General features: G+C 40.5%; 1 protein-coding gene across 1 annotated transcript in view; it reads right to left on the bottom strand.

The window, feature by feature from the left end:
• The window catches only part of PLCB4 (phospholipase C beta 4), a 421,917-nt gene that overhangs the window by 120,355 nt on the left and 277,767 nt on the right, over positions 1 to 23,795 (bottom strand). The window contains exons 5-7 of the mRNA XM_081256673.1: positions 12,593 to 12,673; positions 11,725 to 11,784; positions 10,573 to 10,716 (exon numbers count right to left, since the gene is read on the bottom strand). Coding sequence (XP_081112799.1) covers positions 10,573 to 10,716; positions 11,725 to 11,784; positions 12,593 to 12,673 — 285 coding nt within the window. The remainder of the gene's footprint in view (positions 1 to 10,572; positions 10,717 to 11,724; positions 11,785 to 12,592; positions 12,674 to 23,795) is intronic.

The raw sequence follows: 23,795 nt of genomic DNA, 5'->3' as shown, positions 1-23,795 counted from the left end.
AAACTTAAAAGCTATTCTTAGCTCACTGGCCACACAAAATCAGGCCGAGAGCTGGATCTGGCCCGTGGGCTGCACTATTATGATTACGATTATTAAATTATTTGTTCCAGATCATAGTGCTCAGAGGCAAGAGTTTCATCTCAGGCAAGGTGTCTGACCCACCACCTCATGTGTCCCATCCTTCAATTATACCCCAAAGATTAGAAAACATACAACACATGTAGTCCCATGTTACACATACATTATGTTCACAATGACATTTTTTGCTAGCAGTAAAAACTGGAGCTATGTGGTAAATGGAGAAGCAATTTAAAGCTAGTGACATTTTTTTGTCCCAGGGGCCAAAAGGTGAAATCCAAACTTCTGGTGCAATTAGAGTAACTCATTCTGCATTCCCTTGATGGAGTCATTTGATAACACTTGCAATTAGGGCAAAGCAAGCAGCTGTGGACTGGGCCCAGCATGGAGTCTCTGCTTAGAGAAGCTTCAAGTTCATGAAACCCTCACAAGTGAAAACATGTCCCCTGTGAAGATCACAGCATTCTGAAAGAAGTACCTAAGAGGCTGGGAGGTTTCTAAAGAAGCAAGAGTGGGTAACAACCAAAAATGCCCACCTGAAAGGTCATGGGGACTTGCATTGAAGCCCAAGAAAACATTTTAAAGACCAAGAAAATGCACATGATAAACACTGTTAATGATAGAATACAGTACTATATTAAACTCTATAAACAGCATGAGCCCAACTTAGTATAAAAGAAAACTGTGTGCACATGAAAAAGACACATTAGAGAGGGGGTGGGGGTTTTAGGAAGGGGAAAAGGGGGACACGGGGCTTCTTTTCTTTTTGCTCTTCCGTGCTTTCGACCAGAATGTGGTGGGAGTGCATGCCTTACCGTGAGCAACACTCCTTTTGCATTCAGAAAACACTGGAGAACTGTATAAAAATGTGTGGGCCATGCAAATGTTGAAGACGACTTTGCAGCCTGCTCAGTGTGGCTGTGGACAAGGTCACCACGCCTCACTCAACGCTTCTTTCTCACTTTGCTCCTCCCACGGGGCCATGCTCTGATGGTTGGAAAACTGGCAGGAAGTAAGTGCCCCCAGATGGCCACCACCAACAATCTAGCAACCTCAGGGCCATGCTCTGATGGTTGGAAAACTGGCAGGAAGTAAGTGCCCCCAGATGGTATATGCACACCCCACTTCACTAAATTCCACTCCATCCCTATCTGTCTCCTGGCACCTTTTATTATTCACATCATCTCCCTGGCTCCTGCAGGCATCTCTGAGTCCACAACTTCTGGTCTAAGGCAACTACAGTTTTTGGAAATACAGAGATAAAGAAATAATTCCAGAGTGCAAAGAGTGCCACCATGGGTCAGACACTGAAGTACTGGATCCCGGGACAAATGGTCTGGCAAGAGCAGCATGAGAACTGAAGGAGGAAGGAAGAGAGAGCAAGAGAGATGACAGGTAGCCCTGGGAGGCCCCAGGAGACAAGTGTCACCCATTCCACAGATTCACTGATGAACCAGTTTGATGGCCTCCACGTTCAACCCAGCAATTAAACAAATGAACCCTACTATCTTTATTTGGCAAGAAGAAAACACCTAGGTGAGATGGGGACATTTAAAGCTCACAAATACGCACCCATGCATCTGCTCTGCTCTGATTCACAGCTCTGTCCTTAAGATTTTTTTTTTTTTTTTTTTTTTTTGCGGTACGTGGACTTCTCACTGTTGTGGCCTCTCCCGTTGCGGAGCACAGGCTCCGGACCCGCAGGCTCAACGGCCATGGCTCACGGGCCCAGCCGCTCCGTGGCATGTGGGATCTTACCGGACCGGGGCACGAACCCGTGTCCCCTGCATCGGTGGGCAGACTCTCAACCACTGCACCACCAGGGAAGCCCAAGATGGCTTTTTACTGCCCCTCACTGATTCATTTCCCATGCATTCTGGTAGGTTTAAAGAAGAAACAAAACAAGAACGTGCCAACTTTCAGTCTTGGAAACATGAAAAACACACACACATACACACACCATCCCAGACTTGAGCCTCAAAACACCATGAGGCAGTGTGGTGAAGAACTTAAATCAATTAGTATATTGGGGCTTGGACTCTGGATAGAAAGTTCAGATTTACAATTTAGCTCCTTTAGCATTCAGCAGGCATCGGCTCAGGTGTCTGGGCAGCAGAGCAGTTAATGTAAGTTCTTCAAGACTTCTGCAAGAGAAGAAGGATATAATCGCTCCTCATGGAGCTTCTTTGCAGGGCAGTAGTTCTCACCTTGAGCCTTTATCTGGAGGGCTATTTAAAACAGGGGGCACTGATTCCACAGGCCTGGGGCAGGACCTGAGAATCTGCATCTCAGATTAAGTTCCCAGGTACTGCTGGAGCTGCTGGTCTGGGGACCACACTTTAAGAATCACTGGCATATAAATACAATTAAAACTGCATTTTAAGAAATACCTTTTTTTCTAGAGGCAGGAGTTTCATCTCAGGCAAGGTGTCCAACCCACCCCTCATGTGTCTCATCTTTCAATTATACCCCAAAGATTAGAAAACATACAAACACGTGTAGTCCCATGTTACACATACATTATGTTCACAATGTTTTTGTTCACAGTTTTTGCTAGCAGTAAAAACTGGAGCTATGTGGTAAATGGAGAAGCAATTTAAAGCTAGTGACATTTTTAAAACTGCATTTTAAGAAATAGTTTTTTTTCTAGAGTCATAGAAACAAATTCATTTTAATCGTGCTTTCTGTGTTCTCAGTGAATTCTAACCAGTGATCGATAGGTCTACAGATTTACCTGCATGCTGCAGTCAATCAATTTGATAAAAACTTGTCTGGGTTCAAAATCATTATGATTTTTGGACCAAGTCCATTTGTATGTTAAACCAATGGGACTCAAACTTCAACCAGCATCAGAATCCCCTGGGAGGCTAGTTAAACTATTACCATCAAAATACTGAATCACTATGCTATATCTCTGAAACCAATATAACATTGTAAATCAACTATACTCCAATTAACAAAAACAGAAACAAAACAGATAACTGGGCTCCATGCTGAGAATTTCAGGTTCGTTAGGCTGGCATAAGGCCTGAGAATTTGCATTTTTAAGAAGGTGCCAGGTGTGGCTTCTGGTTTGATCCCCTGAGTAGGTCTGTGCCTGACTAGGGGTAGAGGAACTAGTTGAGGGGAGCGGGGCTCTGCAGGGTGTTAGCAAAGCCAGTAGAAGGGACTGACTAAGCATGAACTTAATTTTTTTTTCCCCAGCAAAATGAAGAAAAAAGCCCTTCTCCAAGAACCTTTGCATAAATTCTTCTACTCAACATAATTCAAGTTCAGCAGAGCGACTGTGACATTCAACCCAATTGACTAAAATAAGATTTTATCCCCTGTAATAAACTACCTGACCTTATCATTTTTGTCTACAAGAATAACATATAACATTTTTGTATTTAATTTCTATAGTACCCGGTCATGAGCTTATTTGTTTACTTGGTTACAAAGCATAATTTATGGAGTTTGCCAAATATTTACAACCTGCAGAAAGTATAATGAGCAGTCTGGAAATTGTCTGAACTTAAATCCAAATCTTTGCATTTTGAACTTCATAGTAACAGCTTATTTTTGTAAGCAAAGTAAAATTCAACTTGGTATAAAATAACAGACTTATTTGCGGAAATTTTTAATGACGATTGCCTTTCAATCTGATGTACAGTGACTGTGCTTGCATTTTGCTATGTAGCGCCAGCTGTAGCTTAATGAAAGACATCTGAACTGCTTTCAACACACCAGGGACAAAACCCTCCCCAACTAGTTGTATCCCAAGAGAGAAAAAAGTACATCAGAGAAACTGAGTTGCTTTTCTAACTAAAGAAGTTTGTTACAATATTTGGTATTATTTGTAGGGTTTATGGTAAAACAGTGGGCAGAGAGATGAGTAGGATTCAGAGGAAAAGTTGTATTACACACAGTTTAGAAAAAATTGGGAAATATCTCCTTCATGCGGCTGCTTTTTCATAGATATTTTAAGTTATGTGACCAAACAGACACACCTATTACCCAAATGCACACTGGGTTTGAGGGAAAAGTGCCAGCAATTTGTTAGCAATTTCTTTTAACAGAAGGTTTTTAAGGAGAGGAAATGAAAGCTGAATTTTCTAACTGGAATGACAAGAAGGATTTAGGGAAGCAGAAAATAATGATCTAAATTGGAAAAACGCCAAGACACCAGGGTTACAACCTCCAGGCTTGTCATGGATTCTTAGCAACAGTCCCATTACATCCTGAAAAGTGACTCTAAAAATAACACCATGGAATCCCAGACCTTTTGGACTATCACTGAATCACATTTTCTTGGGCTTCTCGTCCAAAGATAATTCTCTTAGCTTTTCTTTGAGCTAAACTGTAAAAAACTTGAGGGTTATACCTATTCATCGCCTAGGTTAGGATTTATGGATTCAGTCAACATAAAGACCTCAATAAAACAAGTATGTATTGAGCATCTACTAAACGTCGGGCACTGAATATTCTAGATGTCAGGGATGCAGCAGTGAGCAGAATGTTGCCTTCATGGGCAGGGAGGAAGGCAGTAAATTAATGTATGGCATGAAAATAGTGGAAGTGCAAAGAAGATAAATACAGCAAGATAAGGAGATAGGATGTGCTGAGGGGAGATGATACAGGAAGCTAAGGTGATGTTCCAGGAGAGATTTGAGAAATGTGAGGGAGAATTCACTGCATGTAACTGGGGAAAGAGTATGTCCCAGGCAAAAGGAACAGCACATGCAAAGTCCCTGAGGCTGGAAGGAAATACAAAGGAGGGAAGAGGGAGATGAAGGCAACATGAGGAAGTGAAGTGAGAAGGGATTCTTGTTGGGCCCTGTGAGCCTTGCAGGGTTCTAAGAAGCAAAGTGATGTGACCTGAATTACATTTCAGAAACATCCCTTCAGCTACAGACTGCAAGGGGCAAGGCCAAGGTACAAATGCCAATTAGGGGGGGAAATGGTATTGGTCTGGAAAATGCTATAGTGATGCTGGTGTTAGAAGCAGCTAGATCCTAGATACAAGAATGTTTGTTAATGGACCGATCAGGACACTGGAGGAGGGTGTTTGCAGACTCAGCAACTGGAAGGATGTGGATAAGAGGTTTAGATACTGTTAGACATTTATTTCGTAGGGAAGAAAGGTCTATAGAATTGAGCTCAAATCTTGTAAAGAGGTAGAGTGGCAAGGCAAGCTTGTTTACTCTTTAAGCAGAGGGGGTGATTGAAGAAAAGACAAGCTGAGCTACAAAGAAGTCTTTTATACTGGTGACATCTTATATTGAAAAAAGAAAAAGCACAATCATTTTACTGTCCTGTGTGCTGTGAAAACATTTTGTATTTACTTGAAGGCTTAACTCTAAGGAAGTCAGATTTCATGTCAAATTTTATTGATTCTTAAAACACCTCCTTGAAATAAGAAGAAAAAATACCAGAGAACACTTTTAGGAAGTGGATGAACAAACAAAGCAAGATGGCTTTCTCAGAGTCAGGAAAGATTCCACGAGTAAAAGTTGGTCCTCCATGGAGAGGACATGAATTGAAGGTTGGCCCATCTGCTTGGATTAAATGTTTAGTTAAGTGTATTTTTCAGAATCATTGGACTGTAAGTATCATAAAAGCCTGGGAATTAAGAACAGACTCAACAATCTCAAATAAATACTCCTAAGCAAGTTCTGTACTAGAAACCCTCTTAAAACTTCTATTTCACTGGTCAGACCAAGACTTGTCAGATGGCATAAAACAAACAAAACACTCTGACCACCCAGGGAATGCCAAACCCTTACAGTTAATAAGCTATTTTCCAACATGTTGTATCTTTTTGATCTCACTTTGCATGCTTACCATGAGTTACTTACATTTGTTTCCATACCTGTCTATGTATGTAATAAAAATTACATGAACCAGTGAAATATGCTTGTGGAAAGAAAGGGGGTTGTTGTTTCTTTTGATGAATATTTGGGAAGATTTCTTTAAAGGCAAGTTGCTAAAATTTTTTTCTCAACCTCGATGTAAATAAGACAACTAAAGGATTAGGGAAAGAAGTCATGCAGTTGTAGGATTCTGTATTTTGATTGCTCCATGTGTGTCTTTAAAGTCTCACTTGTACTTTAAAGAAACCAAACTGGATTATTTCAGGCAATGCATTATGGGTGAAGTATAGGCAGAAAATACATCAACCCCTGTGGTACATATCTACAATGGAATACTACTCAGCCATAAAAAAGAACAAAATAATGCCATTTGCAGCAACATGGATGGAAGTAGAGATTATTATACTAAGTGAAGCAAGTCAGAAAGAGAAAGACAAATACCATATGATATCACTTATATGTGGAATCTAAAATATGGCACAAATGAACCTATCGAAGAAACAGAAACAGAATCATGGACATAGAGAACAGACTGGTGGTTGCCAAGGGGGAAGGGGTTGGGGGAGGGGTGGCGTGGGAGTTTGGGGTTAGCAGATGGACACTTTTATGTATAGAATGGATAAACAACAAGGTCCTACTGTATAGCACAGAGAACTATATTCAATATCCTATGATAAACCATAATGGAAAATAATATTAAAAAAAGAATGTATATATATGTATAACTGAATCACTTTGATGTACAGCAGTAATTAACACAACATTGTAAATCAACTATACATATTTCAATTAAAAAGAAAAACTACATCAACCCCCACCTACAGACCCATACTGAATGCAAAGACCTCGGCCCTAACGTTAAAAGATGGGTCAACAATTGAACCACATTTATATACTTCAAGTTAAAATAAAGCGTTTAAGGTCTGTAAGCGTTATTTTTAAAAATGATGACTTGCTTGAAATAGAGACACAGATGTAGAGAACAAACGTATGGATACCAAGGGGGAAGCGGGGGTGGGATGAACTGGGAGATTGTGATTGGCATACATACACTATTGGTACTAAATATAAAATACATAACTAATGAGAGCCTACTGTATAGCACAGGGAACTCTGCTCAATGCTCTGTGGTGACCAAAATGGGAAGGAAATACAAAAAAGAGGGGATGTACGTATAGCTGATTCAATTTGCTGTACAGTAGAGACTAACAACATTGTAAAGCAACTATACTCCAATAAAAATATTTTTAAAAAAATGACTTGCGTTAACTGACTTTTGTGATAAAGTGACCAGAATACTGCTAGCTAAGAGGACAGAGAGCGTATTCCATGGTCCCATAATTCTATTCTAGGCTCCTAAGCTGTACTCAGGTGAAAGTGACGCCACAGGCTGAGTCCCAAACACCATTTCAGGCACACTGGGAAATCTTTACATTTCTCACTTGATCTGATCTAATTTATGAATTCTGCCATCATTTTGATCTGTGGTAATTACATCTGTATTTTGTATAAATCCTCTCACTTTGATGGTTTGTGTGTTCTGTTAGGGCTAGTAACATATATAGAGGCATAGGAATAAGGCAGTGGTGATGGGGAAAATGTCAATGCTGGAGGTGGTAATATTATGATCTGGATGCAGACAGTTAAGTTTTGAAATCAGGAAGTAGGCAAGATTATCCACACATGTGTACACATAAGTGAAAAATTTGTTCAATATCTTCCAAGTATCAATTAACCAAAAGGACATGCTCTAATAAGCATGGGCTGTCTAGTTTGGACAGTGAGATTAATATTTACATATTACACTATTAATGAATTATAAAATTGTAACTAATAGTTCCCAGAAGCTGAAACATTTAGTTTATTTAATAAGAGCAGGGTCAAATAGTATTGAGTTTGAATTAAAAATCCAGTACAGAATTATTTTATAGTCCTACTTGTTTGGCCAGCTAATCTTAAATTCAGTGGAAATGCTACTGCAAAAACACCCCAAATCAAATCTTTAAGTATAAACTTCCACCTGGAACATACACATATATACCACATACTCATGAGTATAGGTTTCACACCATGACTTTTAAACAAAAGGAACCAAGCCTGACAACAATCAAACCATGGAAAGTAAGAACATTATGGGCTTACTGATCTGAGCCACCTTCCCAGGACTGTACTTGCTCAGGGATGGGGTGGGGTGGACAGTATCACTCGGGAAATCAGAAGGCCTGAGCTTTAGGCTGGACTCTGGCCTAGCCTGTTGTGTAACTGCTTGGCTTCATTTGCCACATCTGACAAATGAGGTGGTGGGAAGCTCTGCTTAAGTTCCATCTCCAGCTCTAAAATTCTAGGACCCTGTGATCAGCATATCAGGCACACATTGAGGGCTTTGGATGAGAAAGGCCGTGCACTAAGCACTTTCCATGTAACAACTCGTAATCTATACAACAATCCTAAGAGCAGGCATTTTGGTATTGTTCTTATTTTATGGATGCAGAAGGTGATGCTCAGAGAGGCCAGTTGCATGTCTCAGTCACACAGCTGGGAAGAGAAAGAGCAAGGATTTAAGCCCAGGCAACCTGGTTCCAAGGCCAGGTTCTTAAGCTTATAGGAGTCATACTGTTTCTTGTAATATGACGCATTGACAAAACCCAGGGCATACTGGTCTACAGAACTGTGTTTTTGCAAAACTTCAGGCAGCTAAATATCTCTGTCTGATTAACAAGTCTTTTTCTTCCTGGGTGGTCAGCATGGACTTCTGGGATTGAATGTTGTTATTGCAAATAGCAACCAGAAAGACCTCTGTAGCAAATAACGTAAGCGTGAACTCTAAGAAACGATGCTTGTTTAGATCAGCAGGGTTCAAGAAACCATTCAAACAAGGTGTTGATCTGAGCACAATAATGAAAGAACTTGAAGGCAAAATCTGTTTCCCCAAAGCAAGGTGATCTGGGAAAACAGCATGAAACCAACCAAACCACCACAAGGACAGAAACAACGGCTCTCATTTCACATGGAACATCCATTCCTGGACCCAAAGCCACAGCTGGGAGCTTCTCAAACTTTACTGCACATATGAGTCACTGGGGGTCCTTGTTAGAAATGAAGATTCTGAATCAGTAGGTCTGGGTGGACCCAAGACTCTGATGTGTAAGGAGCTCACAGGTGAGGCCTATGTAGCTGGAATGTGGACCACACTTTGTGAGTGAGGGTGAAAGAAAGATGGTCTTGGAATCTGCAGAACTCAATTCCATACCCATTAGCTCTGGGCCCAGGGTTAAATCTTCTCATCTCCGTTTCATCAAATAATCTTACCTATATATTCCCTTCAGGCTCTAAATTTCAACATTTCTAATGATGGCCTTTCTCATTCGACCCTGCACTGAGCTTCTACTTGCAGGATCAATGGGAAAATAAAATGCTCCCCTTCCCAATCCCCTAAAGCCACATTTCTGCAATGGTAGAGCAAAGGCTCAGGCCTCTTCACACATATTATGCAAAGATAATGGGCACTCCATCCACAGGTAAAACCACCCTGAAGACAAATGACTTGCAGGAAAGTGATTTAAATTTGAAGCTTTCTACTTTGGCCAAAATCTCTTTGAGACTCACTTGCCAGGGCAATAGTAGGCTGTTTACAGTATTATGATGGATTATAACCCAATACTTTAATAGCTGATGCCGGGGGTGGGGGTAGATATCTTAATCACATAGACCTGCACTGTCCAACAGGGTAGCCATTAGCCATATGCAGCCACTGAAATGTGGCCCATCTGAATTGAAAATACACATCCGATTTTGAAGGCTTTGTATAAATAGAAGAATGTAAAATATGTTAACTGATTTTATATTGATTTCATGTTAAAATGACCTATTGGGTTAAAATACGATATATTGGAATTCAAAAAGATACATGCACCCCTATGCTCATAGCAGCACTGTTTACAATAGCCAAGACATAGAAACAATCTAAATGTCCATCAACAGATGAACTGATAAAGAAGATGTGGTAGATATATACAATGGAATACTACTCAGCCATAAAAAGAATGAAATCATGCCATTTGCAGCAACATGGATGAACCTAGAGATTATCATACAAAGTGAAGTAAGCCAGACAGAGAGAGACAAATATCAAATGATATCGCTTATATGTGGAATCTAAAATACTGAAATTAATTCAACCTGTGGCTACTAGAAAGATTTAAACTACATCTGTGGCTTGCATTATTTTTCTACTGGGCAGTGCTACTACTCAATGTGTGGTTCTCAGAGCAGCAACATAAGCATCAACTGGGAGCTTGTTAGAAAGGGTGAATTTGTCCTCACCTCAGACCTACTGAATCAGAATCTGCATTTTTACAAAATCCCAGGTGATTCCTGTGTATATTCCAGTGTGAGAGGCTCCTACAACATAACACAATAGGTGTTCGGGCTCTTGGCATACATGAGGGACATGCTAAAAGGGTATTGTGCTTGCTGAATTTTCTAGACCAACATTCCAACAAGGCAATGGAATCATTTTTTTAAATTTAAATTAAATTATTTTACAATTTAAAATATATATTACAATTATACATGAAAAATTATGTGCACCACATATGTACATATGGGGGGGAAGGGAAGGAGGCTGTTTCACAGAGGATACCTTAGTTACTTCTGAATTTTCAGCCACCATGTATGTGAAACTGATGTTCACCAGATCTGTACCACTGCAGACACAAACTACCCGCCCTTCCAGGTCATTTTCTGATTTTCCAATAGCTTCAAGAGCAGCCAAAATTTTGGGATCCTATTGAGGTAGACAAATAGGAAAAAATACATTAGATCACAGAGCATGGCAGAAAGATGGTAAAAATAAACTATGTTTGATGTAAAAAACATACATTAGGGCAAAAATTTATTTTTTTTATATCTAAAAATGCCCAGATATCTGGCATTATTCTAAAACCCCTGGAGGTAAAATCTTTAACACTACACATGATTGAAACTCATTTGGTAAGAAAAGTATTATAAAATTATCGGTTTAGAAGACTGGGAGGGAGGGTCTTTCTTTTGATTTCTGGTTGTAGTTATCTGAGGACCCAGACGATGGCAACAGGACAGAAAGGCTCTGACTGGGACCTACTTGCATCCACAAAGGTCAAAGGGATCTCTCACAGAGAACAGTCACTGAGGATTCAGGCAAATATGCAGGGCATTGCCACAACCAGCAACCACAAGTTACTCAAAAATGAGATTAAGTCTTTCAAACCGTCTGGACACAAAGAGTGAGTGTGTGTACCTCTAGGAGCCCTGGCATCCTCATCTGGAATGAAAACTGTGTAAGTTTACCCTAATTAGCAAAAAAAAACCAGTGATTTTGTCCTCCACAAGAACTCAGGGGGAAATGCCAACATGGTTACACAGAGATTGTAACTAACATAAAAGAGGGTCACTAAAGAATAAAAAACAAAGTGAGGAACATAATTTCGTTTTGCACATTTAAAAACTTGCAGGGCTGTTATGGAAAAGGGGATAAATACTGTGCTAAAATATTCTAGGAAAAAACATCTTTTAAATTCCTAGCACCACTATGCAAACAGCTTCTTATTCAAACAAATCAATCACTGTGAAGAAGGCTGATTTATGCGCTCTTTCCTTCTTTTTTCTCTCAGAGGCAAACTGAGCCTTCAAGGTGAGCTAATGATGAGATTTCTAAACTGTGTCGGTTCTTCATTCCCAGCTGATTATTGGGGGGCAGTAACGGGCTAAACAACATTCTGTGTTTAGTAGATCAGCAAACACCAATCACAGGTACCTTTGGTGTGGCTCCCAGTCGAACACTGTTGATGAGAGAACATTCTAGAACTTGTCCTTCCTGCAAAGAGAGCATTTAGCATAGCAGTGAGCCTAAATTCTGCCAGACCTATGGCACAGACAAGGTGACAAATATTTGTGATGATGAAGGCAATGCTCACTAGAGTAAGGCAGAAGCGGGATTAAAAACAAATAATAATAATAATAATAATAATTTCCAGCAGTCAGAAAGTCAAGGCCCCAGACATTCCATTTCAAATATATGTATGAATGCAACTTTGAATAATTATTTATAAAATGTTTATAAAATGTTACTTTTATACATGTAATAACATTAATACTGTATGTATATTATTAAATATATGTGTGTACATGAAATAGTAAGTGGGACTATGCTAGCTTTTATATAACTCTGATTCTACTTTTTGTAAATTTTACCCAAAGGTTCATGAAATGTGTCATTGTGCTGTGTGTTAAGGCCTGGGGTATAAAAATGCCCTTAAATACCCCCCTGAGACTTCAGCTTGAACATCTCTCTTCTGGGAAACCTTTCTAACTCCCAAGACTTAAATCAGACTTGCCTGTTTAAGCTCGTGTAACAACCTGAACTTCTCTTTCACAATTCTCAATGACTTGTAACTTTTTTCTTTTTTTTTGGATGCGCGACTTTGGTCCTAGGCTGGAATCTATGAGGATCACATCCTTGATCATCAATGTATCCCCAACTCCTAGTACATGTTTTTAAAAATCTTGAATGAATGAATAAGCGTAGGGTCCATGCCCTCAAGAGGCACTCCATCATTTGTTGAAAAATGAAATGCCTTCACCCTGAGAGCAAGAAGGAACAGCTTGCTCTTTCTGAGACATACCTTGCCTTCACTTCTCCAGGTCAGAAAGAAGCCAAATTCATCCACTTTGAAGAGGCAGTTGGGTTCAAACACAAAGGATTCCTGTGAAAAAGAAATGTGTTGATCTGCATGACTCACACCATTTTGAATCTAATAAAAATGCAAATATCTTTTAGTCTCTAAACAAAAGAAAAATGCATCCTGAATCTAATGACCACATTTCTTATTATATTATGTAATGTTTTCATTTTGAAAATTTCTTGCATTCATTTTTGCATTGAAAGACATCAATTTTATACAGCATCTTCGTTTAGGGTAGTTTTAAGAACAAAACACACTAATGTTCTGAAGGTCACAGAGGAGAAATTTGCTCTAAGATCTTGGAAAAGAGCTCCTGGAAAGAAGAAAGACTCCCAAGTTCCAGCCAACTGGTATCCCTCCACACAAGAGGAATTGTTGTTGGTCTCTAACAAAATGTCAGAAATCAGGAGATAATTTTTTTAAGTCACTGATTTACTTTTTTATTATTATTATTATTATTTTTTTGTCTATACAATTCAGCATTCAGAGGTTTACTCAGATAATTCCTGAGCTTTTTGCTTTTATATTCAACCTCACTTGGTGTCCCATAAACCAGGACTTAAGCAAGATTTTAAGCTACTCAAAGTGTAGTCCTGGGGCCAGCAGTTTCAACCTCACCTGGGAGACTGACTGAATTGGCAGAATCTAGGGCTCCAGGCCAGACAGACTGAATCAGAGTCTCTGTGGTGGGAACCAGAAATCTGTGTTCCAAAAAGCCCTCCAGGTAATTCTAATGCTCACTAAAGTCTGAGAACCACTGCTGTGGACATGAGGAACTCTGTTGAAAACTACAGAATCAAAATTCGAATCAAGATGGATGTTAGCCAAATTCGGGGGCCCCAGAGCAGCTAAGTTGTATTTGCCAAAGGATTCCTGGTCTTTATTTTGGCAAGAAAGCAACATTTTTCTTAAGAACGCCAGGGAAGTTCTATGTCAATGGAAGCAAAAGGGCATTCAGGGAATGAATCAAGATACTTCTGCCCTCTGTTTGCATTACATCAAGACTTGGCACCCATGTGTCAACAAATCCATTCATTCTTCTCGTGATCTAAAGAACTTGTCCTCCTAGATAATTACAACCCTGCTATAGAGAACCTGCCTGGCAAACAGGAGCAGGGTGTGACTTCAAACAAAGAGCAATTACTGGATTAAGATTTTAACTGTAGTCCAGGCTCTCAGTTTCACCCACCAAAACATCTTTCCAAATTCCAAGGAAGCAGCAACATTCATCAAGGTAACTCCAATGTCAAGAGACTTGGCCACCTTAATGTGTCAGAATTTAGAGTACCAGGGGCCCTGAACAAAGCCAACTTTTAAATTTATTTGGGTAGTTTTTGGACAGGTGAAGAATTATCATAGTTATTTCAACTCTGTACCAGGTTCGTGCTTAGCACTGTAGTCACAGAGATGAGTAAGACGAAGGAAGGAGCATAATGTGACCTTTGCTTTTGGAATCAAACCCCGGTTCTGCCACTTATTATTTACCTTCTCTTGCAAAGACCCTTTTTAAGTCTCAGAAACCTTATCTAATAAAAGGAAGTACTTACACCCACCTTTTAGGGAATGAAATGAGATGATAAATTTAAAGTACCTTTACATTTTTACCATGAATGTGAATCACATAGTTACAGTTCAGTAAGTGGTAGCTACCATCCCTCACGTGTAGTTCAGGTTTATATTTTTGGTAGCAAATTATGATCAATGTGAAATTACCAATATGTGATGTCTTTGACCCACAAAAATACACTTTTAGATGGTTCAACTTTTTAGAAAAGGCTTGACCCAGAAGTTGACATTTCAGATGGGTCTAAGAGGATGAGCAGAAGTGATCCAGGTGAAGCAGCATGGCAGGCATGTAGGCTTTACCTGCCAGTGGGGACTTATGAGGAGCCGGTGTGGTTAGAACATCTTAACGGGATGGTAGGGGATGAGACTAGACACGTAAATAAGGCTAGATAAGAAAGGTGTTGTACGTCATACGAAAAGGTATTGAACTTGAACCAAAATGTCTTATATCATTACTGACTGAGAAATGAGAATAATCAATTAATTAAACTATGAGAATGAACATATTTTAGAATACTTCCCAAGTAATATCCTAACAGTAATAAAGAATTTTAGTGTTCAGAAGTATGACCTAAAGTGGTGTTTACAGAGTAGATCCACAATGAATCAGCTACCATCATTATTATTTACTTATGTGCACCCTATCCAATTCCAAATAAGGATTTGAGATGATCCAGGAAATATACATGACAAATAAGAATGATTTTCCAGCTTATTTTGAGGTGGAACTTTCAGTTCCTTGGTCTTCTTAACTGCAAGGAGTTTTTTCTTTCTTCCTCTCTCAATTACTTAGTACCCTCAGACCTTACCATCGCCACCTGGAAATTTGGATTCCTAAACATCCCACCCTTGGACCCTTCCATCTGATGCTTTTTAGCCCCTAGCTCTACAGTCCTCACTCTCCTGTATTAATTTGACTTCTTGCAACTTCCTCTTCATTAACCCTGCCAATCTCTCACTAACCACCAGACTTCTCCTCCTTTTACTTCCATCCCTGTCTAGCTTATTTCCATGGTCCAATATTACAATCACTCCCTCACAGACACCCTCAACTCCTATGTCTCATTTTCTGTTTTCTTGGCCAAAAAACTAAGTCCACCCTGTCCATTTTTTTATTGCTGAACTTGATGAAAGAAAACCACAAAACTGGATTGTCTGGCTTTGGTTTAAATTCAAGATTATCATCTTCAAAAGGACAGTCAACATGACTTTCAACCTTGTAATTCTTTCTTAAAAGGGGTTTCCCTGGTGGCGCAGTGGTTGGGAGTCTGCCTGCTAATGCAGGGGACACGGGTTCGAGCCCTGGTCTGGGAGGATCCCACATGCCACGGAGCGACTAGGCCCGTGAGCTGCAACTACTGAGCCTGCGCGTCTGGAGTCTGTGCTCCGCAACAAGAGAGGCCACGATAGCGAGAGGCCTGTGCACCGCGATGAAGAGTGGCCCCTGCTCACCACAACTAGAGAAAGCCCTTGCACAGAAACGAAGACCCAACACAGCAAAAATAAATTAATTAATTAATAAACTCCTACCCCCAACATTTAAAAAAAAAAAAAAAGGTTCCCCACTCTTTGAAAGGACTATCTCATTGCTTCTTCTCATACCCCTTTACTCCCAGCCAATTACTGGGCATCACTGATTAAAGGAAACTCTTCAGAGGAGAACTTTCTCCATCTTTCCTCCTAATAAAGCACACTTTCTCCCATCAAAGGTCAATCCCCCCACTTCTGCTCCAGATTCAATCTTCTTCCAGGTTCCATCCTCTTTCACCTACACAAGGATTTCAGTCTTCTGTTTATCACCACCCAATACCCAAATTTTTTCTCTATTAGATCATTCTGATCAGCACACAAATATGTTCTAGCCATCAACACTTCCTCCTTCATTTACTCCCTCATGTCTCTCATCCCCTTTCAGGGCATAATATCTTGAAGAGTCTTTCTCTAGCCACTGTCTCTACTATCTCCCTTCCCTACCATCTCTGACCAATTCCATCTGCCCTCTGTTTCTATCACTTGCTAACATTTCTCTGCCAGTTCCACCATGACTTATGTTCATGCTGCCAAATGTAGTGTGCACATTCCTTTTCTCCTTTGATTTGATCTCTGAGCGGCTGACTATTCCCTTCTTTTGGAAACTCTGGAATCTTGATATTCTGACTGTGTTCTGTTCCTTTAAGTTCTTTTCCTTCTACACCCAGCTTCTACATGTTCCCCAGGAATTGGCTCTGGGAATTCTCATTTCCACTACGTTCCTAGACCTCCTTTAACCCCAGGGCTTTAATACCATCTATTTCTTGATGACTCCCAAATTTATAACAGCAGCCCAGTCTTCTCTGAGTTCCCAATTCAGACATCTAACTCTCTACTTGACATCTCCACACAGATGTCTCAAAATTAACACATTCATAGCTGAATTCTTTACTCCTCACCCTTATCTCTCTAAGCCTCACCATCACAAGACTTTCTGGGCTCAATAAATGTCACTAGTATCTATCCATTTACTGAAACTGAGAGTCATCCTTCTTTTTTCTTTTTATTCTTTTTGGCCACACTGCTCAGCTGGCAGGATCTTAGTTCCCTGACCAGGGATTGAGCCTGGGTCCTCGGCAGTGAGAACACAGAGTCTTAACCACTGGACCACCAGGGAATTCCCCTAAGAGTCATCCTTGACTCTCTATTCCTGATTTCATTTTCATAGCATTTTTCATATATATCCATTTTGTTCCATCTCCACTACCACCACCTTGGTCCAAAGCATCACCATCTCTCCCATGGACTGATCTTCCCACTTCTACTCTTTCTTTCCACAGCAGCCATGTTGATTCTCCAAAGTTTTAATCAGTTCATTTAAATCATTTAGTAGATCCCCATTATATTTAGGATAAAATCCCAATGCCTAGCATATTTAGGATAAAATCCCAACTCCTAGCATCTCCCATGGACTGATCTTCCCACTTCTACTCTTTCTTTCCACAGCAGCCATATTGACTTTCCAAACTTTTAATCAGTTCACTAAAGTCATTTAATAGATCCTCATCATATCTAGGATAAAATCCCAACTCCTAGCATGGCCTAAAATGTCCTGCATAATCTGGGTCCTAGAGACCTGATCTCACACCACTTTCTGCCTTTGTGTTCCTTCTTGTTCATTACAACCATCAGGACTCTTTTCCTTGAACTTCTTAAATTCTTCTAGCCTCAGGGTCTTTGCACTTGCTATTCTTCCTGCCCAGAAGTCTCTTCCTACTGTCCTTAGCTCCTCTTCATCCTACAGGTCTTGTCTTAATTATCCCCTCTTCAGAGAGGTTTTCCCTTACCTCCCTAATATTTTATTTTCTATTTTTATTTTCTATTACAGTATCCTGATTATTTCCTTGCTTGCAACAAAACACAGTCTGCAATTATTTCACTATTTATTGATTTATTGCCTGGCTCCCACATCTGAATATAACCTCTGTGAGGGCAGAGTCCTTGAAACTTTCTTGTTCACGTTTGTGTTCCAAGCACCTAGCACACCAAAGGCACACTGAAACTAAATTCATGGACTTAAAAAAATAAGAAAATAATTTTTTTCAAACGAAATATATCACAGTAGGCCAATATATAAAACATAAACGAGAAGTTACTCAAGTTGAAGGGGTTGCACCAGGCCCAGAGCCCATCAGGGTCAGTCCCTGGAGGGCTGCCACAGACAGACCTACAAATACCAGGGCACCACCCTGAGGCTGTCTGCCTAGAGGAAGCAGCGCCTTTTTCTAAGTCATACAAGCTCATCTTAGAGATTGAGTGTGGCTTTGGGGTACCTCCTAGGAATCCATGTTGGACCAGGAGCACTGTTCAAATGCCCCTGCAAAGAGATCCTTTGCAAAATGGGATGAGAACTCTAAGGAAGGAGAAGAAAAATATGGCAAATTTGAAAAATAAGGACAGAGTAAAAGAGCTTTTAGAAATACTTGTTAAAAGGTCCTACACAATGAGAATTAGGTGCCTATTTGGCACTGGGCTCCCTAGCAGCAAAAGCAAAAGGGGAAAAATATCATTTACCAGGTATACATATAGTTCATAAATAAAGAAACATCAGATGTTAGGAGAATCAACTGCCAGAACAGAAATTCTCCAGTGAGACCTCTAAGGAGCTGTGATAGATGCTAATGACAAGGTTTCCAACAAAGACCACAATAAACTTGTCGACTGTGACCAGAAAATTCTCAGACCAAGTAGATTCAAACTACCCAGGAAAATCAGAGAACAGACCTGAGGGGTATGTGACAATCAGCTGAAAGGAACTGAAACCCAACCTATTTAGATTTCTCTGCAGCTCCCACACATTCTCTATTCTTTTCCCCTAATAGCAGTTTTAAATTTCACACAGGTACCTACTGACCAGAACTTGGACTGTGGCCTCGTGACCACACTGAGGCAATAATATCCCTAGTTCCCTTGTCAGGAAAATCTTCCTCCAGACTTGAGTGTGGCAGGGGAGATGTCAAAGGAAGCTGGGCCCTTGCTCCTTCACAAATCTGTTTGTTTGCAATTAACAGATGGTAGTGGGATCCTCTGGTAAGGATGAAAACCATAATGGAACTTCTTCCAGGGGGCTCAGAATTTCAATTCTCATAGGACTTAGTTAAAACTCATTAGTCACACTTTAGAGTTCAAGGACTAGTTAACACATCCAGCCCAAACCAGCTCTTTCCTTTGGCCATTGGGAGAGACAGTGTGAAAGGAACAGGAACTCCTGTGAAAGCGGAAAAGCTGGTAATTGGGGGGCATTCTGTTTGGAAGAAGCAAGAAGCATCACTTTTGCTGGAATCACTACAGTTAGAAGCTGTTCCTGCCTCAAGGATCCCTGTTCTGAGGGGTTTTTGCCCCTCGGGGCTTCCAGAGATGCTGCCCCCATTTCATCAAGGATAGAGTATATTTGAAAGCTTGGTCTCGGCATTATGTTTAGTGTATTTTTCCCCTAACACATGCTATTTCAACATTATTCAATATCACAATTTATCTTTCAAAGATTCAAGTTACTTTCAAAATGATTTAGATTAAAAATATTTTTCCTTTATTTCAATTTTAGAAGTGATTTGGCTAAACGACATTTCATACCATTTCTTTGCATAAGGAGTGGTAGAGATCTCAGCAGGCCAAATACTCTAAAGAGGAGGAAAGTATTTGGGTGGGGTTTCTAGATAACAGTTGATAACAGGTGGTTGATTTTATTTTAACTGTAATTTGTGGTTATTTCTTACCTTTCCCTCTCCTGCTCTCTCACCCACCATTACTACTTAAGTTAACTGTGAATGACTATATCTTTCTACTGTGGGGTCTGCATCATCAAATAGGGAAGAGTCAAGTCTCACTACCAGGAAGAGAGTGATTTCGGGCTGGTTAATAAACATGTTAACTTCACATTGTTTCAATTAAACATTAGCTGTTCTGGGCCTCTTTTGTGCTTGTGATGGGATGGGTAGCTTACAATATAGTAGGAGTGAAATGAGTGAGGACTTCCACATTCCATCATGAGACTCCTGATTTCTGAGAAAATGAGCCTCTAGGAGGTGCACTGTGGCCCAGACCTTGTAACTTATCCTTCCTGGGTTTGACTGTCAGCCTCCTCACCAGGCATCTGCCAGAGAATCTTGCACTGGTGCCATTTCATCTCTCCAAGCTTCACTTTTCTCACCTGTAACTTGAGAAAACTGCTACCAACTTCACATGGCTCTCAAAGTTGAGAAAGCCCAAGTGCCTGGGACGAGGTCAATGCCGAATAACTGGTAATAGTTAGGAGAAAACTACTGTGTAATTCAGGGCTACTATCCAACACTGTTCAATAGATTTTCTGTGATGATGCAAATGTGCCAGATGAACACAGCCCAACGTGGAGGCCATGAAGGCTACGTGGGGCTATGAAGCCCTTGAAATGTAGCTAGTGTGACAGGGGCACTGAACTTTTCATTTTCATTTGAACAGCCAGGTATGATTAGTGGTTACCTTATCAGACATGCAGTGTTTAGAAATAAGGGGAAAAATGTTTGAAGGAGAGTCAATTCTTTAAAGCTACAGTGGATAAATAACAGACCTGGGATTCAAACTGGTTTCTCTGATTCCAAAGCCTGGGTCTGTTCTACCCTGTCAACCTTGCCGAGCAGGTCCCACTCTGCCTAAAATCAGTGGGTGTTTGGGTTGTCAGTGAGTGAACACTGCCTTGGAGGCTCCTCCTTTGGGTAAACATGGTTTGATCAACACTGGAGGAAGAGAAAGGGCTTTGTTAAGGCTGAAGAGGGACAAGTGAAGTCTGAGTTAGAGAAAGGCCACAAAGCGTCTAACCAAATATAAATAACATTATAAACCACTAACAACAAAACAATGCTAACTAAGCACCAGACAATGGTCTGAGCTTTGTACACATTAACTTATTAACCGCCCAATTTCCCATGAGGGAGGTACTATTATTATTCCCATTTTACAGAGGAGGGGGCCATTGAGGTATGGAAATTAAGCGTCTTGCCCAGTGTCATGTAGCTGGGGGGGCAGAGCTGAGATTGATGGCTACACTGAAGCACGCATTTGCATCACACCTGCTTTGAGACCTGTAAGTGAGAAAGAGACACTGTCAGGGAGTGTGCCCAGGGAACTGCTCAGCATCACATCTGAAGGAGGCTTTGCTGTTCTCCTTGTCACTGAAGTCCAGTGACCATCACTCAGGTCAGAAGGGCTTCGGAAATGCTTCAGTTCTAGTTACATCATTTTTATGGATTCTCTTGTGAACTCCACCAACTGTACAGACTGTATTTATTACCGGTTGTTGTAGAAAGCTATCAGAATTTTTTCTTGGTATAAAGAAAAATTATTTTTCCTAATCTATTGCTTTCCTTGTAATCTGACAGACACTTTGAATCCTATAACTGTTTTTCTTTCCTGCATTACTCTGGTCACCATGATCAAAAATTCTTTCAATTTTATGGAACATTTTTGCTGCCCATAGAGTGGCTGCCTGCTAATTTTACCCCTAACTTGATGTACATTCCCATATTTTTTTCTGTCTTCAACTTAAATCCCTAATGCATTTTATCTAGTGGCACCTACTTCTGCACTACAGCTGACTTTGGGATGTGGAAGAAACATGTGTAAATAAGCATGAAGCCCATTTCATGAACACCTGAAACTACTGGGCATGTTACATTGGTTTTAGGGTCCAACAGACCTGATCCAAACATGGCTGGACACTTACAGGCTTATTTGAGCTTTGTCTCTTCATCTCCAAAAGCAGGGATGGCAACATGAAAATAACACATCTTACAGGCCACCTGTGGGCACTGCAGGGCTTGATGCATAACCTGCACCCATTACATTATTACTGATTATCAATATAAGAACACAGCGACAGTGACTATGACTCATGTTTCTAGTATTGTTTATGGTGAATCATCTAAGAAACAAATGTGGTAAATGCCACCTCCCCTACCTGACAGATTTTCTCTGAGATTAGCAAGTCACCCAAGAGGGCACAGATAATATGTGGCAGAATTATATCAATACATCATGGTGGGGAAAGCATCTCTGTCAGTTGGTTCTTCATGATGTGCAGTGGTACTGTGAGCGCTTATTTCCACTGATCCAGAATTCAGATCGGGAGGTCTACACATGAGGATAACCCAGAGCTTGTAAATTACTGTGGAGCTAGACTCGCTAAAGTGTGGTTTCTGCTCAGAGAGGTCAGGCTTTGCTCTATGCCCCAGGCAGCCTCAGTCCACATAAGGCACAGAGGGCAAGCCATCAGAATGAAGTTTTAGTTCTTCCTTCTTCAAGGGCATGTCGGGGAGTAGCGACCAGAGGAGACTGTCCCTGGGTTGGGAGCCCCTGCCTCGCACCTCCTTGATTTCACTCTCAGATACTGAAGGGCAATCAAGAGATTGTTAGGCATGTTTTACAGGTGCTGGACCTACTATCTATCTTCACAATTCCACAGAAGCAGAAATGAAAAGTTCTCCTTCTCAGTAGCCAACCATGAGCATTTAGAGAGCCGATTTCAGCAATGATCGTGAAATACAGGGAACCCTTATTCTGATAACAAGTAGATGGATTTAACCCATTCATTTCATTTTATTCTGACCTCAGAAATGAAGAACATCATTGTCACCTTTCAAAGTGACCTGGCTTGGGAGAGTCGATGAAGGCTGCTGAAAACGAGCAAGAGGAAGGCACAGCACCTTTCCTGACTTTTTATGTCATCTTTTAAAAAGAAACTGAAAGTGGGCCTGATGGTGTTTGCTGTTAACAAGGGCTCTGACATATCCTTGGCTCTGTGAGAAGCTGATCAGCTCAATTAGGATCTGAATTTGGGAAGAAGAAGGAATTGCTCAAATGATCCACCTGAAAGAGTCAAACTCTGTATTTCTGTCTGCTCACTTTACAGTCCTCAATATTTAGGAATCTCCATTTTCTCTTTTACTTCCAGATAAAGATGTTGAATCTTTGGGTCTTAACTATTAACGTCTGCCAGTTTGAGATGTCAAACCCTGTATCTGTCTCTCTTTGTCCTACCCTCTCCCAGAAGCATCTCTGTTGTGGGCATTTTGAGGCCAAGTATGAACACTTAGACTCTGAGAGCGCTCTTGTCTTGTAGCAGGGCACTGAGACAGGCTCCCTGATTCTTGTCAGACAACACTTGAAGAAATTATTCCTAAGATATTCGCCAATTACCTCTCAGAGTGCAAAAAGAAAAAGAAAGTCAACAAAACATGCCTTTCGATGGAGTGGGTGGTCACTCAAGAAAGTAACTTTCTTGGGAAGGAAAACAGTCATGTTAGTCAAAACAGTTGCTGTAGTAACTAAAATGAGAAAAATGAAAGAAGACCAGATTACTCAGAGCCAAGGAGGAAAAGAAATGTTTTTCGTAACAAACATTTACAACAAGTATTAAAAACATATGTCACCACCACCGCCACACACACATCCCACCCCAAAGATTCTCTCCTTGAGCCAACTTTAGTCAGGCTCCTCTGAATCTTCTTCTGAAATAGGCCTTGACTTTTGGACTTCTGTGTCTGTCTTTGCATTGCCCAGTGTTAGCAAGAATCCTGCTAATAAGTTGATTTAGCTAGAATCCTCCACCCTCAGTATCTGATCACCCTTGGTATCTGATCTGGTTCTTCAACCTCCACCATCTCCCAGGTGATGTCTGATCACCCTGGCTTGCCTTCAGCAAGAATCCTATTAGGATGGTTTAGCCCAAATCTCTCCTTACCCCTGATGTTTCCTTTTAGTAATTCTCCATCCATTGACCCGCCCCCCAACCTGCTCCTTGGCTATAAATCTTTCTTTCCCTATTGTATTCAAAGTTGAGCTCAACTTCTCTCCCCTCCTGCAAAAGCCCCATTGTAGTAGTCTCCTGAACACAGTCTGTCTTATTTTTAACAAGTGTCATGAATAACGTTTTCTTTAACATCCTCCCCTTCCAAAAAAATTCTAAGAACATCAGAAGATGTGCTTTGCATAAGCGCTTGAAACAGGATCATAAGCTAGTAAATCCTTCTTTTCAGTAAACCACTTCTAATAAAAACACATTCAGTTCCAGGAT

This window comes from Mesoplodon bidens (genome assembly GCF_964165515.1).
Source record: "Mesoplodon bidens genome assembly, chromosome: 15".
NCBI classification, from domain to species: Eukaryota; Metazoa; Chordata; class Mammalia; order Artiodactyla; family Ziphiidae; genus Mesoplodon; species Mesoplodon bidens.
The sequence above is the reverse complement of the archived record's forward strand: the minus strand, read 5'-3'. Positions and strand labels throughout refer to the sequence as shown.